The following is a 16045-nucleotide window of genomic DNA, read 5'->3' as shown; positions in this document are numbered from 1 at the left end:
TTAAAAATTAATTTAATCATATGCTCCATCTTTCCTCTGCGTCATACAGTGTACCCTGATGACTATCACCAAAATGCGAAATCAGCTGTACTTCCAACAGTTACAAGAACTGACACTGTCACTTAAGATCAACAACAGGACTTGCTCAGGTCATGTCTCCTACCTGACATCCTATGAGTGAGGGTAGCTGAAAACATACGGATTGGCCTGGACCTAATAAGGCACTACAACTTGTTACAATTACTTGCAAATAGTAGGGCTAACATAGTACCTTTAAGTATGGCACTGCTCACAACGTCCTGCAGTAGAGACTGAATGAACTGCGATATGATTATTGACACCGTTTTATGTCCCTTCAAAAATGAAGCATAATGTTGGCAAAGGCAAATGCTTAGTGCAAAACAGGCTGCACTTTCCGTAAATTCAACAGCCATACAGTAGACGCATGTTTAAAGACATACAGGGAGCATAAACGATGCAGGAAAATGAAGCAAGAACTAGGAGGACACTTAAGCTTTGTGCTAAGAGTAGATGTGATAGAGCCTTTAACAGTCCTTCCATTCCACAAATGTTTTGCATAGGGATTCTGGCACATAGTTTGGCAAAATGTTAAATGTCTTTAGGTGGTTCGGTTTTGGGCGAAAGGAAGATGCAGTATTTGTCTCACTTCTCTGCGAACACCTACTTACAATTAGTGGCATACAACTGTGTCATCGTTTCGGATCCCTGTCACAAACTAGCCTACAACTTGACTAGCAGAAAGGTGCGAAATGGGAAGTGAAAGAGTGCTGCCACCTTGAATGCCACACAAATAATAATATGATAACAATAACTGGTTCACAGGAAGGGGAAGGCGCAGTATCTGTCACACTTGTTTCTGTGGACACCTGAACCGCGCCGTAAGGGAAGGGAGGAAGGTGGGAGTGAAAGTGGATCTCCACGGAGTAATTTCGACCCCGTAGGGATCTTTAACGTGCGCTGACATCGCACAGCACACGGACCCCTCATCGTTTTGCCTCCATCGAAACGCAGCCGCCGAGGTTGGGTTCGAACCCGGGTACTCCGGCACAGTAGTTGGGCATCTTACCACTGCACCACCCCGGCGGGGCATACAAATAATGACCGAGTCATAATTGTAATATGAAGACACGTGGGTATTTTGTTTTCCTTCTCTCTCTCTCTCTTTTTTTTTTTTTTGCCTTCAATTCTGGGTTATGGCGATGGCACCGCCTTTTCGGCCAAACTAGCTGCATACGCTTTGCATAACAACAACCCTTGTCTAAACTTATGGCAGCAGAACAAAGTATTGGAAATAAATAAATAGAAATGGTGGTACAAACACCAGTCAAGCTTAAGCATATGGACGAGAAGCCTTTATCAAATATTTCACATTGAATAACAATGGCTGGAAAAGGTTGGATGTCCAAACTACACTATGGAAACTTGCCTTTGGCTGGCCTTTGACAAGGCCTGAGGAATGACCCCATTGAGCAGCCTGACTGCTCGGGGACAGAAGTTGGTCTTCCATAATCTGCAAAAAAGTATGAACAGCATAGGTAGTCCACCAAAGGAGACTCGTCTGCAATATTCATACCTTTATTCAAGAACATTTTGTTCACACGTACACAAAATATGAATAACTGTAGTAAAAGTATTCTTCATTTGAGTATTTTTATGCTCCCAATAATAGACAACAAATGAGGTTGAAACGCTTTTTCATGCACCATTGGCATTCTGAAAAACATTAAAGAAAGCCTGACAGCAATCATGCATTAAATTAAATATAGAAGCCCAGCAGCATTTTTCAATCTTTTGTCATTAACTTCTGCAATTACACTTCACAACTGCGACAAAACATACCAAGGACAACAAATTAGATAATAAATGGTGACAAAGAAGCCCTGATATTGTTTCCCGGAGGTCTGCACGCACTAGTGGCCAAAGTACAATAAATATAAATAAACAGTCAACGTCACTTTTTTCTCTACTGCACAGACCTCTGGGAAAAGGCTCGCGGAACACCAGAACAAAAAGCTAAATGCTGCTTCACTAACACAAAAACATCGACCGGCGATCAATGCGATAAAGTAGAAAATGCGTGCAGTCAAGCACGCAAGTTTACGGTCGGCTGCATCGTTCCACCTTTGCCGGTACTACGATCACGTTGCGACGCATGCAATGACCAGCCATCGTAGCAGTGACCAGACGACGGCCGAACTATCAGTCTTGCATGGTGTCTGAGGCAGAACGCAGTGACATTTGTTTCGCGAAAAACATGAAACGCTATTCGCCACCTCAAGCATACTTACTCATACGGGCCTTGCACCGTCCTAGTCAGCTATCAGCTATCAACAGATGTTCGCGGCCTCGAACGACCACGCAGTAACGAGAATATTTTGATAAGAAAGCCGGAGATCTCACTACCTGACGGAACATGGCACAAACGCGCCTACGTGCGTACCGAACAAATGTCACGCCAGCAAAGCAACTAGGCGAACTGCGTCCATAGAAGCAAGGATACATCTAGCAGCGTGGCAAGGCTGAATATATCCGGGAATCGAACACATCAGAGATGTCATGCGACCGGCAGAATCGGGGCCTTCTTATTTTGCGTGCTTACAAAACAATCCCTGAACCAGATAAGCAAGCAGCGAGTGCGCTCATATATTTACAAAACAGGGCTAGATCCGGCCTGTACTATGCTGGTGATCGCAGGTAATTCGAAACCGCTTGAGCAATGCTCCTGTACCGCTTGCCCACTACATCGACATTAAGCTGACAACCAATGTGTTCGAATTTTCTGCTTTACGCTGTCCGCGCCGAACGCGTCGCGAGGTCTGTGTTCCATCAACATTATACTGATCGCCGCTGGCGGCACATAAAAACATGACAACATTTAAAGGAAGAACGTCCAGTCGCTTACCTTACACTACAGAAGATGCATAGCAGGCTCGAATTTGAAGGCGATATGAGCAGGCCAGCTTGAAGGAACAATAAAAATATATTGTCACCACAGACCGATTATCCACCCTTCCGCCATGGCAAGCAGGCACTGGAACAACACAATACCCTCGTTTATTATTTTTTCATTTTAAGTTTTTGTTTGTAAAGTTGCAGTTTCCTGGGGCCGAGGGTAGATGTAGACACTAGGCCACGGAGCACGGAGGCTGCGAGGCAGAGTGACTGAGGTTTTGGTTTTGGTTGCTTTCGGTACTGTTCTGCTGTTCTGGCGAAGCGGTTTCGCAACAGCGTTTTGCTGCATTTCAACTTGGTGAGCAGCAATATCTCGCAACTACGTGGTATTTGCTGGTGACCTGGAAGTTAGGGGACTATCATCTATATACAATACGTGCGTGAAGTGAAACTCGGTACATTGCAACAAGCATACGTTGGGGAAAGATGCCACCATGGATGGTGACGTCGTGAAAAAAGCAAAATTGGCACCTTGTTGCACCTGCATGGCTTCGTATTTCGGCCTCTTCACTCATGGGCTTCTTAATCGTAATTAAGCACTCGTGTTAATGCTCTGGCTGTCACGGCACGCGCGATTTGTTTTGGCAATCGCAGGCAGTCACATTGTTTTTGGTCTTATTGCAGGTACTGTACACCCATGACTGATCGAGAACACTAGTACGTAAATATGAAGACCGTGTTTGTTACTGTAGGGACAACTTCCTTCGACGAACTTATCGATACTGTCACATCTCCGGAGGTTTTAAGCGTGAGTATATTTTTGTGTGCCGTCGAGCGCGCCTTTCGAGCGCGCCAAATGTCGCGCGAAGGCATGCATTATTTGACTTTATTCTTATGGTGGCATTGCGATAGGTCCTGAAGAACCAAGGTTACACAAAGGTTCTTCTTCAAGTTGGGAAAGGGAATACTCCAAAAGTCGAAGGACATGTGGAGCCGTCTGTGGAGAGCTACAATTTTAAGGATTCCTTAACAAGAGACATAAACGAAGCTTCATTGGTGATAAGTCATGGAGGTGAGGTCATACATCTTTTACTGCTTGCAGTTTTAAGTTGAAGCTGCGTAGCTTTTTAGCCAGCGTTGCACAGCATTTTTCTTTTCACAAGCACAAACGCTAGCGTAAATACCTTGCCAGAAACGTTTTTTTTTTCTTTTTTGTTTCTTAAAGTTGCTTAATCAGATGATGTTCCTGTCACAATGTTTGATTGTCATATATTTCAGGCGCAGGAAGCATCCTCCAAGCCCTCAGAGCTGGGAAGAAGCTAGTTGCAGTTGTGAATGACAAACTACTTCACAATCACCAGAGCGAGCTGGCAGGTCAACTGCATAAAGAAGGATATCTGCTCTGCTGTACATGCAAGTGAGTTGCCAAATGCTCTTGTGTGGTACTAGTGTCACATACAGTTTGAAAACAGCACAGCAACTATTTTTGCTCATAACTAATTAGAGGACGTCTTTCATTTGTTATGCACTCCTTCCAATCCTTGGTTATTCAAAGCTAATCACCAGACACAGCATATAGCTTTAAATATGCACTAATGTTTTTAGCTGCGGGCTGGACTTTTCAGTTTTTTTGTTTTTGCAAATATTAATTTTCGCAAATGAGTTAAGCACTTTTACGATGGTTAAATGTGATTATTCTGTGGGATGGAAAGTAGGGTGGACTTTTGTGAGCGGTGAACAGTTTGTTTACCAGTATTTAACATGCAGATGGTAGTGCTTGGAGCTGTGCTTGCAGTAGGAGTTACTATCATCATTAATAAAAGTAACGTGTTGGATGAGAAAGGTAGCAGACAAAAATGCAAATGGAATTGTGCTTCTAAAACTACATTGGGAGGTTTGCTTTGAGTAGTTGCGCTGGATTGAGCGAGGCAGGACATCGAGTGATCTGCGTGTGGATCGCAGCATTTGAACTGCCACCCAATCAACACGGTTGCCAGATTGTAATAATTTTTTTCTTTAATGTTTTGTGCTAGTATCCAGTGTGCAGTTGATAAGCTTACATAACCGACTAACTGTGTGATAAATTGGTAATAATAGTGAACAAGCTGCAAGGAGGCTGCAAGAAAGTGGTGCTTTCTGGTCTGCAGTTGTGTATAAGCTAGCGGAGCTGTACCTCAAATCCTACAATGGCACTGTTTATCCAGCAATACCACAGTCACATCACACCTACGACTTCCTATTTGACTATTATTACACGATAGCGAATAGAGCTCTTTCGGTTGAAAAGGCGTCACCATCACTGTAACGCAGAACTGAGAAAAACATGTAGGAAAAAATGCACACATGATTTCGTTTGAAATGTGTGATGCAGCCACTTTTTGTGCAGCATTCGAGGTGGTTATCATAACATTTTACTTCGGATTTAGCATCTGTCAGCCAGGCAAGCTGAGGGCTAGGTTAGGATAGGGATCCGAACCGACGACATATCTACCTATCATACACTGTTCATTGAAAGTATAGGCATCCACTGTAAAGTGAGACATTTTCACTTTTACATAACAGCCGTCTAGCTTTGCCTTGCATGCCAGAAATACTGACCTTTTTGATTAAAACCAAATTTGTTAACTGGGTCTGGCATACTTCAATCAGTTTGAACCGAAAAGTCCAACCCCTAGTTATGGCCATTTACAAATACGTAGGTCAGATAAGCCAACATATTAAAAAGCCGAGCTAAAAATTTAAATCTTGGGCTAGGGCAAAACATCTCAATACTCTCATTCTTACTCATCGCACTTGCCAAACTGAAATTTGACACTAATTTTCATCACTTGCCAGTTTACTTTATTGATTCAAAACCTGGACTGTCATATGCCAGACCTTCAATATTTTCATTGCATGTTCCCTCCCTTGTTGGTTCCAACCTACAGCGGCCACACAAATCATTATCGCTCTACGCATCTGTACCCTTTTCCATAACACATAAGCACGCTTTTGCAGAGACCTTCAAGCAACCTTGGAAGAGATGGAACCGAGTCGTCTTAGAACCTTCCCGGAACCAAACTTGAACCGGTTTCCTCAGCTGCTGGATGGCATCATGGGCTGGTCATAGTCAACTGGGGCTCACTAACCCACATTTATACATGACAGTGACGGGCACTCACCATACCCTCAAGTAAACGTTAAATAGATATTTCCTCAAGGTATTTAACCATGCTGCTGGGCAGCGTGACAGTCTGTTGCAAAGATTCATAGGCCTTAACACGCGGCTGTACAGCAGTGCAGTGATTGCCCTTACTTGCAAAATAAAAGAAGTTGAAAAACTACTACACTGTTATGCAAATTAATTTTACCCGTGGATCCACTGGCTTAGGAGTTCTTGCAACAGGTGTTGCATCTTCATTTAATATCCATGAGGCATATTCATAATAAAGTACTGCGTTTGTTTCTGGTGCTATCTACGTGTGATTAAATGCAAAAGCACCCATACGTTGTGCAATATCGGTACGCATTAAGGACTCCAGGTGGTCGAGCGATCCGCAGCCTTCCACTGTGGCAACTCTTTCCTTCTTTCACTTCCTCCTCCATCCGATAAGCAGCCAGCCTGATTGAGACTAACACTGCTTTAACTTTCTTGTAACCAGCTAAAGTTATTGTACTACATATTATGAAAACAAATCAGATGACAAAAGACTGATGTTGCCCGACAGTTTCCTTTCTTACTTTCTCTACATGAAGAGAGAATGCATCAAAACATGAAATGAGCGTTCATCAACAGATAGTCTTTCAACAATGCCATATAACATGGATCTGGTCAGAAAGCCAAAGCATCTTCACTAGCTGTACCATATAAGTAGCTATTGTGTGTTACAGTTTCTCATTTCTGTTGACATGTTCACTGCGTTGTGGGTCATCGGTGACTATATTCATACTCCGCAGCCGTGTGTACTAGTTCACATGATAAAGCCGTGGGACCAATAGTATTGTGAGGTCCAGCTTTGAACTTTTTTGCCAGTGTTTTCCCGCTAATCCCAAGGTCTTTAATGAGTAGCCTTCTCTTGACAGTTTCCAATCTATCTTTGAGGACCAGCAAGAAAAAAAATTGTTTTATATTCGTGTCTCAGTTACGAATACGAGATTGTTATATTCATGTAAATACAGTATGTGTGCACTACCGTCCCTGAATGAAGCGCGTTACTTCTACTGCAAGAACAAAGATTTGAATATATCCAATTCATTAAATATATGCATCTTGGCACAGAGCTAAAATATCCTGGAAATACAAAATGCACCAAACATTTCAGAAAGCTCAGGCAAAAAGAAGCTTACTTCGATCGCTCTTCTGCTGAAGCACCGCAAAAATCAAATGCACCTTTATTTTAATGACAGGTGGTTGTGTTCATATAGCATCGATAACGGGATTGGGCCTAATACGCTAGGCAGTGTCTAGAAAAACTAAATAAGGCTACCTGCAGTAGCTTCAGTACGAAGCAAGCGAGACCTTGCGTCTCTCAGCAAGCCGCACGCTGCCAGTACTCCAGTGGATGGAACATTGTCACAGAATGAGTGTCCCTAGTGTTAGTGCAGCATACTCCTACATTTCTAACCTTATTCGATGCCTTTTTATATAAGTAACTATCAATAAATAGGACTATTTCTCAAACCTCTTCGAGCTCGAATAAATATCCTAGTGCCAAACTACAGTGGCTTGTATCCAAATTTAAAGCACTGTTGTTTCTGGCCCATATGCAGAAATGTGGGAAATATATTTTTAAACATTACCAACTAATTAAAATGTGACGAATTATGATCATTTAACATAACTACTGTTATAGCAGAGTCATCCCGCCTAAACGACATGCACCATTTTCGTCGCCATGAATAACCCGCATATATACCGGACATCCATGTGCCAAGAGAGGATGGAGGGAAGGGGTTGTCCTACTGAATGACGAACTGTTCGCTAGTACTACACTCCATGAAACAGCTTGAGTTGTAAAGCACGGTTTTATTTAATAGTAAAGCACAGCTTGAATAGTAAAGCAGTTTTATTTCAAATCATGCACAGAGTGAAACGAATCCAACGCCGTAAAGAAATATAACATATTACAGCATAATAGTAAAATTGCCTCAAAGTACATAACACGATTGCTACACCTAGGAGTCTTGGATCACCAGTCGGCAACACACAATTGATGACATTCAGGCCACGTGGTACACAAGATTGCATTGCTGATGATTACTTATATTTTCGACACTCTTACAGGTCTCTTTCACACGAGTTGACAGTGACAAATGTACAAAGTGACAAGGTGCTGTGCACTGCTGATATTTTTTTTGCCGTGCCAAAGCTAGACAAATTCACAAACCTGTGCAGGACACTAAATACTGAAATAAATATGATTTTACAAGCTCCAAAACATACTAGAGTCGTGTTCAAGCTGCCTATCTTATGGTTAAGCTTTTTCCCTTGAGATTCAGTCACCGGACAGCCTACACCGGAATCAAATGACCAAAAAATTACAAGCTCCAACTAGGTCGAAGCACAATTATTTCGCTTACTGTACTCTTGTACCATTCAGCCACAAAATTCTGAAAGGTTTTCTGCAGGCAGTCTTGCTACACACTAAACGTCTAGCTTAGAAGGTTTCTTACTTTCACTGTGTATAACAAAAATGATGAAGACAGTTTGCACTGACTACACCTTTTTTTATAACCACACAGCTAAAATGTTTTTTTTCAAAAGACTTACCAAAAGAAAAAAAAAAAAAAAAAACAATGTGACAGCAGTCTATTTCCTTTACACCCTATAGCTTTGACCATAATTGGTGACAAGCTCAAGTACAATAAACGTGTTTGCATAATACAGCTAATGGAATATAAAATATTATGGTTATATTAGTACTGGAATATTAAATCCTCCAATGCAACAGCGCACAGCACATGGACCAGAAAAAAACACACATGCACACATGAACCTTCCGATGAACAAAGCGTGGCAAGCTAGCTATTGATGGGAGTGGCAGCCAAGCGCTCAATGGTGTGCCTGTATTCCAATTCCAAGTCCCTGTACTGACTCTCAAGCTGCTCAAGGCGGTTCTCAGCGTTGAGGCACTGCAGAGTAGCGCGAAACTCTTCCGGGCTCATCGTCCGTTGCAGTTTCTCGACGTCAGCCTTTTGTTTCTGCGCAAGAAAAAAAAACAAATAGTACAACCTCACAAGCTTCAAGCTTGCATTCACCTGCAAGCATCAACTGAAAATTATCACTTCAGGTTCTGCACGCACTTTCCCGTATTTTCTTTTTTTATTATTATTTGCTTCGCTCTTCTTCCGAAGTTTTACAGCTGTGCATTTTAACAATGTACTGTGTGCAAGCACTTGTTTTGTGCATCTGTCTTTTACGCTTCCAAAAACATGAAATGCTGCATTCGTCACGTGCTGTAACAGTGTATCAGCAGGCACCACGGTACCACAGCTTTTTTCACGACGCGACTTCAGCTACAGTAAAAGCCTGTTACCTCACTTCAGAAAACTGGAAAAACATGTTCAAATCGTCGAATGACCCCTAAAAGCTGCCAGGAACCACTTGTATCATGGTCATTTGGTTAAGCAAAAGACTGTGCGATGGTCACCTGCTTTAGAGATAAGAACGACATGGAATGACTATTTTCCACATTTCCATCAATGCTTTATCCCGTGCCACATTGTGGGGCGCACCAAAGAACTGCTCCGAGATGATAAGAGCCTCCTCAGACACCCTCCAGGAGTGAAATGGTAGGGTACTCACAAGTGGCTGCGTCATGCTAAGGAAGGCTTCACCGTACAAAGAGAAAACAGCACTTTACTACAGTATCGCACAATTTCGAGGCAACGAAAGAACCATGCAGATGGAAGCAAGAGATACAGCCAGTGGAGCCAATCAGTGTCTGAAACGGGACCATGAGGCTAGGCTCGGTTCACAAAGTGATATGCGGCCAATGGCCACTGACACCACGTGCCGACGCGAAGCTGAGAAAAGTGGAACCAGGACTTTGTGGACAAACTGCTCTCGGGGACAAATGTGAGGTGAGGAAAAAAATGTCTTACCTCAAAAGATGCACTTATCCAAACTGCCCAATTTAGAAAAATGCTAAATGAGACGCAAATGCCTTTCTTCACTCAAGTCATCATCATCACTAGACTTCATGAACGCTGCTAACGATCTCCTCCGTTGTCAAGTCTGCCAACGTTAGTGCAGTGCTGTCATAGTCATTGAAAGAAGAGATGGCAGGCAGAAGTTCCACAACCTCAGTCCACAGGTCTTATGGGACCTTGTCAATCGTCTTATTCTTGCCCAATATCCTTGCTCTCGACCAGTTGCAAAATGTTTCAGCATGTGATTTGCCGAGCCTTGGCTGAACTTTTGGAATCAAACCATTTTTCTTTGTGGTTTATCTACTGTCTCCCAACTGGTCACCACTTGATCTTTTTTTTTTTTTTTTTTTTTTTTATCGCAGTTAACAACAAATTTTTCTAGACTTTATGAAAGCCTTCGACAAGGTTCCGCACCCTAAACTCACGAGAGAGTTGTGGCACTGTTAATTTCAGCGGAATTCAAAATACTGATGTTCCTGGATTATAGAGGAAAAAATAGATTATGAACGTGATTCTGAAATATGCGCTGTACTGAAATTCATAGTAATGAAATAGTTTTAATTGAAAATGTTGGAAATCTGGTGGGGATATTAAAACTATTCGTTAATTTTAAAAATTTGTTCATGTGGTGTTCATTGTAATGAGATCTGACTGTATATGTCCACAATTTGTCAAAATTTTGAATGCATTGACCGAGAAATTGTGTGGCACTATGAGATCTTTTACTGCCCACAAATGCAATTTCGAGCATACGATCAGGGAAATTGTATGATCGGCAAAGTTTCAGTAAGGCTATTTTGAGGATATGACATATTCACACCAAAAAACGCTCTCCCTCCTGAGGCCTATTCAAATTAAGTGGTGGAATACCTATAGCATCCGAATTAGAAAAAAAGAACTGGTAAAGTACAAAAGGTTAAACAAGTGAACAGAAGGATCCGTGTCGTTCTCCGAGACTGGACTGGTGGTGTATGCAAACATGGTGCACTATGCACAGGGACTGCATACCAAATAAGATGCTTTTGGCATCCTGTAACAAAATAGTTAGTATGATGTGAACTGCCTTTGGCAGTTTTGAGCGGTCATTCAATGATTTGTCTTTTCGTATAACCCAAGTTATTCTTTTGGCTTCCTGAAGCATGAATGAATGAGCTTCGATTTCCTTAGATCCCATGGATGAGGACCATTTTAAAACCTGTAGCTTGGGATATAATAAATCTTGGTAAGAAAATGTTACAGTGCTAGGCTCAATGCAGACCAGCAATACACAATCAAACCCACTTATAACAATACCGGTTTTAACAATATATCGGATATAACAATGGGCAGCTGCTGCACCGCCAGGTTTGCCATGTGTTCTACGGTAAGATAAACTGCTTATGACAATGGTGTCATGTTATATTAACAGTTGTAACAATCAGATATGTTCATTGAAAGTCAACGAAAAAAGGGCCAACCTCAAAATCGCGAGTGTAAGCGGCGACAATACAGCGACAAGATACAGCGACAATTCGCCTTTACCACAAAATGTGGCGCCCACTGGGAGCGTTTCAAAAATCTGCCTGCAACTGGTTGAAAATGTCCTTGGGAGACGTAGCTGCCTGCGAAATAGTGACGTGTGTTCTTGACAGATACTGCCATCTGTCGCGTAAGTCCGTCGCAAATATTACCTGCACATAGCCTCCGAGATCAGCTCCAGCTGTGCCGATTGCGGAGGCCAAGAACTGCGCATGCGCGGGGGTAGGAAGGGGGGGGAGGGGGGGGTTTGTTTTCAACCGAGGGAGAGGAGCGCATGCCCAGCGTGGCCTTATGGAAAAGGCAGATAAAAAATGAAATTGGGACAGAGCATGTCGAGCCAATGCGTTGGTCAGGTGCGCCGGGGAAGCTCGCATGCCGCAGAGAGATGCGGAGGAGGACAGAACGCTTCCTCACGCAGAGGAGGAAGGAAGGCGTAAGGCACTGCTAGGCACTGCCGTTCTGAGGGAGAGCGTTGAGCACTCCCCCTCTGCCTCTGCAAAGTGGAGCAGTCCATTTTGAGGGTGCGCTGACCGTGGTACGCTGCACTATCCTCCCCTATCTGCTTTGTCCAGGCTCCCACTTCGCTTTTGCAAGCTTTGTGGCAAGCATGCAGCAGTGTTCTTGCACGTGCCTTTCTAGCGTGGTTCTCCTAGTGTGCCATTATTGTTACCACGATCCTGCTGGCTTTGGATTTTCCTTGAACAGCAATGGAGGATCCTCCTTTAGGAAGTGCGACACAACCAGCGTAGGAGAGAAAGCGAACAGCAATACCGCTAGAAGTTAAATGGAACATTGTACAAGAGCGCAAGGACAGTGTAAAAGTGTGCAACTTCCGCAACGATGACCGAGTGATGGCGACGCGTCAGGACTTGAGGAATTTTTATATGCCGACGATAGAGTTGCAACAGATGAAGAGCTGACATACAATACTATTGTCACAGCAATCAATGGCGCAGAGGATGGTGACAGTAGCAGCGACGGTGATGAATCGGAACCTGTGCAAATTGCGCCTCACCAGGAGGCTTTGAAAATGATAGACTCCCTGTGGGACTTTGTTTTTGCTAAGAGCCTTCCACTGCACTATGTTCAGCAGTTAGATGCCCTGCAGAAAGACGTCGACTAGATTGCAGTGAAACAGACATCGCTTACGGATTACGGGTTTCTTCCCGCAACGAAATAAAAAGTAAGCTACTTCGTGCTCATTAAACCTGTAGTATAAAATGTTTTCTTTGCTTTTTTCGGCCTAACCCGGTTATAACAATGATATTTCCATGGCACTTCAATATTTTTATAAGTGGGTTTGACTGTAGCTGTGCGTGGGCATCTTAAAATGTTGATGACAGTTACAGCGGAAGATATGAAGAAAGGCAAGAAACTTTGTATACCTGGTAAGGGGCGTTGAGCCTGTTCTTCACTTCCAGGCGGTACTTTCGGTACTGGCTGGCATTCGCCGTGTTTGTTGCTCGCAATCGGAGGATCTCGTACACCCTCCGAGCTTGTTTCTTGAAGAAATTAGCATAAAATAGTCAGATGCAGACACATTCATACGCAAGAACATCTCACAAAAATAAATAATGAGTGTGCAATGTAGCTTTTTGTCGCGTACTAGTCTAACGCAACGCTACTGCATATTTTATTGAGCACCCACTTCACGTGCGTATTGGTTCTTCAATCCGGGCAGCTCAAACGTGTGCTGGCATCAAAGTAATATATCCGGCCTCGCCTTGCGGCGCGAGACAGCACAAAAGAAAATAGTAATAATAAATAAAAATAAAGTAACCTTCATGAATAACATACTCTCTCTGCGCCAGCTTATAGAGCGAAAATGCACTGCAGAATATATAGTGTGATTTTTCCTGGCTTGGCAAAATTTTTGACGGTTTCCCTGACATTTCACTGATTTTTTCCGGTGCATAAAATTTCTCTATTTCCAGTTTTCCCGGTTGCTAGACACCCTGAAATTACTCCGTAGCCCTCCACTATGCACTTCTCTTTTTACACTCTCACTCCAACCTTGTTGTTATGACTGTAGGAAGAAGGAAAAGAAAATGCACGGGCCTGCTACTGGCTCTGTAGCTGAGCCACTCGGCTGCCTCGTGCGGACAGAGGAGAGAATAAAGAAGCAAGAAAAAGAAGAAGGAGGAAGACGCGCATCACAACAGCCGTCATCCGCCGCCAAAGCAGTGGCGGGTGCAATGACAGCCTACAACAGGTACAACCGCCAGTGGCAAGCGAGCCGCCTCCCACAAAACGGCGGGGGCCTGCCATTCCCAGTCCCATAGGGCCAGGAGCAGCCATCCTCCCCTCCCTTACAGTGTGGTTCAGATGTCCACAGAAGAAGTTACAGATACAGCGCCTTTCCTGTTTCATAAGCCAATTTATTATTATTTACTATTGTTGGAAGTGGTCATGTGCAAGAAGCAATACTCTTTTTATTTCATAATTCTTAACCAGTGAAGAGTAATCACCTTGCCTAATGCTGGGACTGTAAAAATGCCAACATGCAAACTGCAATAAGAAATCCCACCAGAAGTTTCGTTTCTTTAGATTTCACTTTGTCCCGAGTGTTTTCTTTCTCAATTCCAAGCAAAAGTGTAACAAACAGACAGGCTAGAGATGGCAGTTGCGGCAGGCATGAAATAACGAAAAATTCGGCACTCGGCCGTTTCCTCACATCCGTAGCATAATTCACAGCACTCTGCCAAGGTTACAGGGTTGCGGCTACAACATTGCCCACACAAAAGGCCATCTGAGCCCTACGCAGGTATCCAAAAGCCACAGAATTGAGCAGCTGCCAATACAAAACATTAGTCAAACGGTAAAAAAGGCTTTTTCAGTCGCAGACAGATAATTTGAACCCCTGATTTTTTGGACATGCTTGACTGCTTGCACTTTTTCGTGGCACTAAGGAAATCAAGAAGAAGAAATGGGCATGGGCAGGGCATGTAGTATGAAAAGAGGATAACCGATGGTCGCTTAGGGTAACAAATTGGATTCTAATGGATGGAAAGCGTAGCAGGGGGCGGCAGAAAATTAGGTGGGCGGATGAGGTTAAGAAGATTGCAGGAGTCAAGTGTATGCAGTTGGCACAGGATCGGGTTAAATGGAGGAATATGGGAGAGGCTTTTGCACTGCATGGGGTATAGCCCGGCTGATGATGATGATGTGGTACCGCAACATGCTTCGTTAAAAAAATGATTCATATAAACACCCGAAATTTTGAACACATCGTGACTGATTGGTTGATTTTTCGCACCTCTTTTACATTCGCCGCAGCACCGTTGCCAATATATCCAAGCTTCCATAAAATATATATACATAGTGGAACGTCATTAAGGGGGTCAAAACTATGGTCAAATAAAGCGAAGTTCAAGCTAGAAAGGAACATATTAGAAGCGGTGCTCTTTTCGCAGTGAGGCGGTAAAGATGTAATTGAATTACTATAGGAAATACAGAGAGATAATAAAGCGGAAATTGCATGGGAGGGTTAAAAAAGTATGTCTACTGTCGAAGTATGCAAAGGACTATGGAAAGGACATCTGCTATCATCACTGTTGTTCATGATATATATATGAAGAATATGGAAAAAAGCCAGCAAGAAAGCAACCTTGGTTTTAATCTCTCGTATAAGCTAGGCGGAATGGACATACAACAAACACTTCCAGGATTAGTGGACACGGACGATATTGCTCTATTAGCCAATAACCAGGAAGATTTACAAGCATTGGTTAATATATGTGAATGCGAAGGAGACTCAGTCAGCTTTACCTTCAGCGCATGTCAAGTCTGATGGTATCCAACTATTTAAGTGATAAAAAGCTGGCAATACAAGGGAGTGAGATACCAAGACTGGCAGAATATAAATAGTATCTCCTGGTATGGATGAACAAAGGACAGGTATACATGAAAAAACATGAACAGGCCACCAGGGCGAAGGGATGACGCGATAATGAAGCACAGGGCATTATGGGGGCACAACAGACATGATGTACTTAAAAGTATTTGGAAAGAAATAATGGTACCAGGGCCTACCTTTAGGAATGCGGTTTTGTGCTTAAGGGCAGAAGTCCAGTGGGAGTTAGAAATAAATCGGAGATCTGTCCGAAGGTTAGCACTTGAAGCCCACGGCAAAACTACAAATCAAGCAGTACAGGGAATCATGGGAATCATGGGCTGGGTGTCTTTCGAGGCACGAGGGGTTCAGAGCAAAAAATTGTACAAAGGACACGCCAGGAAAATGGACGACAATAGGTGGGCAGGTAAAGTATTTAAATACTTACACCGAAAAGACATTGACTCACAGTGACGGAAAAGGACTAGGAAAATAACCAAGTATGAAGGAAGGCAGGACGGGGAAATAAAGAGCATTAAATGACAGGTAAAGAACACAGAGGCTAAAAACTAGAATAATTCAATGGAAAAGAAGCCAACCCTAGACATATATATAGAAAATGGAAAAATCAGATTAAGAAAGAAACCTTCT

At 43.0% G+C, this 16045-nt stretch overlaps 3 protein-coding genes across 8 annotated transcripts in view; 1 reads left to right on the top strand and 2 right to left on the bottom strand.

The window, feature by feature from the left end:
- The window catches only part of LOC146185516 (uncharacterized), a 72937-nt gene extending 69864 nt beyond the window's left edge, over nucleotides 1–3073 (bottom strand). For both annotated transcript variants that reach the window (XM_084606465.1, XM_084606466.1), the window contains exons 1-2: nucleotides 2924–3073; nucleotides 1448–1531 (exon numbers count right to left, since the gene is read on the bottom strand). In XM_084606465.1, the coding sequence (XP_084462591.1) occupies nucleotides 1448–1528 (81 nt within the window). In that variant the 5' untranslated portion in view covers nucleotides 1529–1531; nucleotides 2924–3073. The remainder of the gene's footprint in view (nucleotides 1–1447; nucleotides 1532–2923) is intronic.
- Nucleotides 3074–3123: 50 nt separating this feature from the next.
- Nucleotides 3124–8689, top strand: Alg13 (Alg13 UDP-N-acetylglucosaminyltransferase subunit). 2 transcript variants are annotated; one of them, XM_084606473.1, is made up of 5 exons: nucleotides 3124–3271; nucleotides 3598–3721; nucleotides 3826–3985; nucleotides 4192–4330; nucleotides 5911–8689. In XM_084606473.1, exons 2-5 carry the CDS (start codon nucleotides 3641–3643, stop codon nucleotides 6020–6022), a joined length of 492 nt encoding a protein of 163 aa, XP_084462599.1. In that variant the 5' UTR covers nucleotides 3124–3271; nucleotides 3598–3640; the 3' UTR covers nucleotides 6023–8689. The 2 variants fall into 2 exon arrangements, with proteins under 2 accessions (XP_084462599.1, XP_084462600.1); XM_084606474.1 differs by lacking the exon at nucleotides 3124–3271 and adding an exon at nucleotides 3340–3501.
- Nucleotides 7941–16045, bottom strand: part of Hat1 (histone acetyltransferase 1) — a 28442-nt gene continuing 20337 nt past the window's right edge. For all 4 annotated transcript variants that reach the window (XM_084606469.1, XM_084606471.1, XM_084606470.1 and 1 more), the window contains exons 10-11: nucleotides 12948–13064; nucleotides 7941–9093 (exon numbers count right to left, since the gene is read on the bottom strand). In XM_084606469.1, coding sequence (XP_084462595.1) covers nucleotides 8914–9093; nucleotides 12948–13064 — 297 coding nt within the window. In that variant the 3' untranslated portion in view covers nucleotides 7941–8913. The remainder of the gene's footprint in view (nucleotides 9094–12947; nucleotides 13065–16045) is intronic.

The sequence above is a fragment of the Amblyomma maculatum genome, chromosome 6, assembly GCF_055883805.1.
Source record: "Amblyomma maculatum isolate TAMU_Amacu chromosome 6, ASM5588380v1, whole genome shotgun sequence".
In the NCBI taxonomy this organism is placed as follows: Eukaryota; Metazoa; Arthropoda; class Arachnida; order Ixodida; family Ixodidae; genus Amblyomma; species Amblyomma maculatum.
This window is presented reverse-complemented; position numbering and strand designations above follow the sequence as displayed.

Excerpts from the sequence above, each read along its gene's own strand:
- Alg13 (XM_084606473.1), top strand. The coding sequence starts at position 3,641 with ATGAAGACCGTGTTTGTTACTGTAGGGACAACTTCCTTCGACGAACTT. Across the intron at positions 3,986-4,191 it reads ATTGGTGATAAGTCATGGAG|GCGCAGGAAGCATCCTCCAA; the intron begins GTGAGGTCATAC and ends CATATATTTCAG. Across the intron at positions 4,331-5,910 it reads CTGCTCTGCTGTACATGCAA|AGACCTTCAAGCAACCTTGG; the intron begins GTGAGTTGCCAA and ends ACGCTTTTGCAG.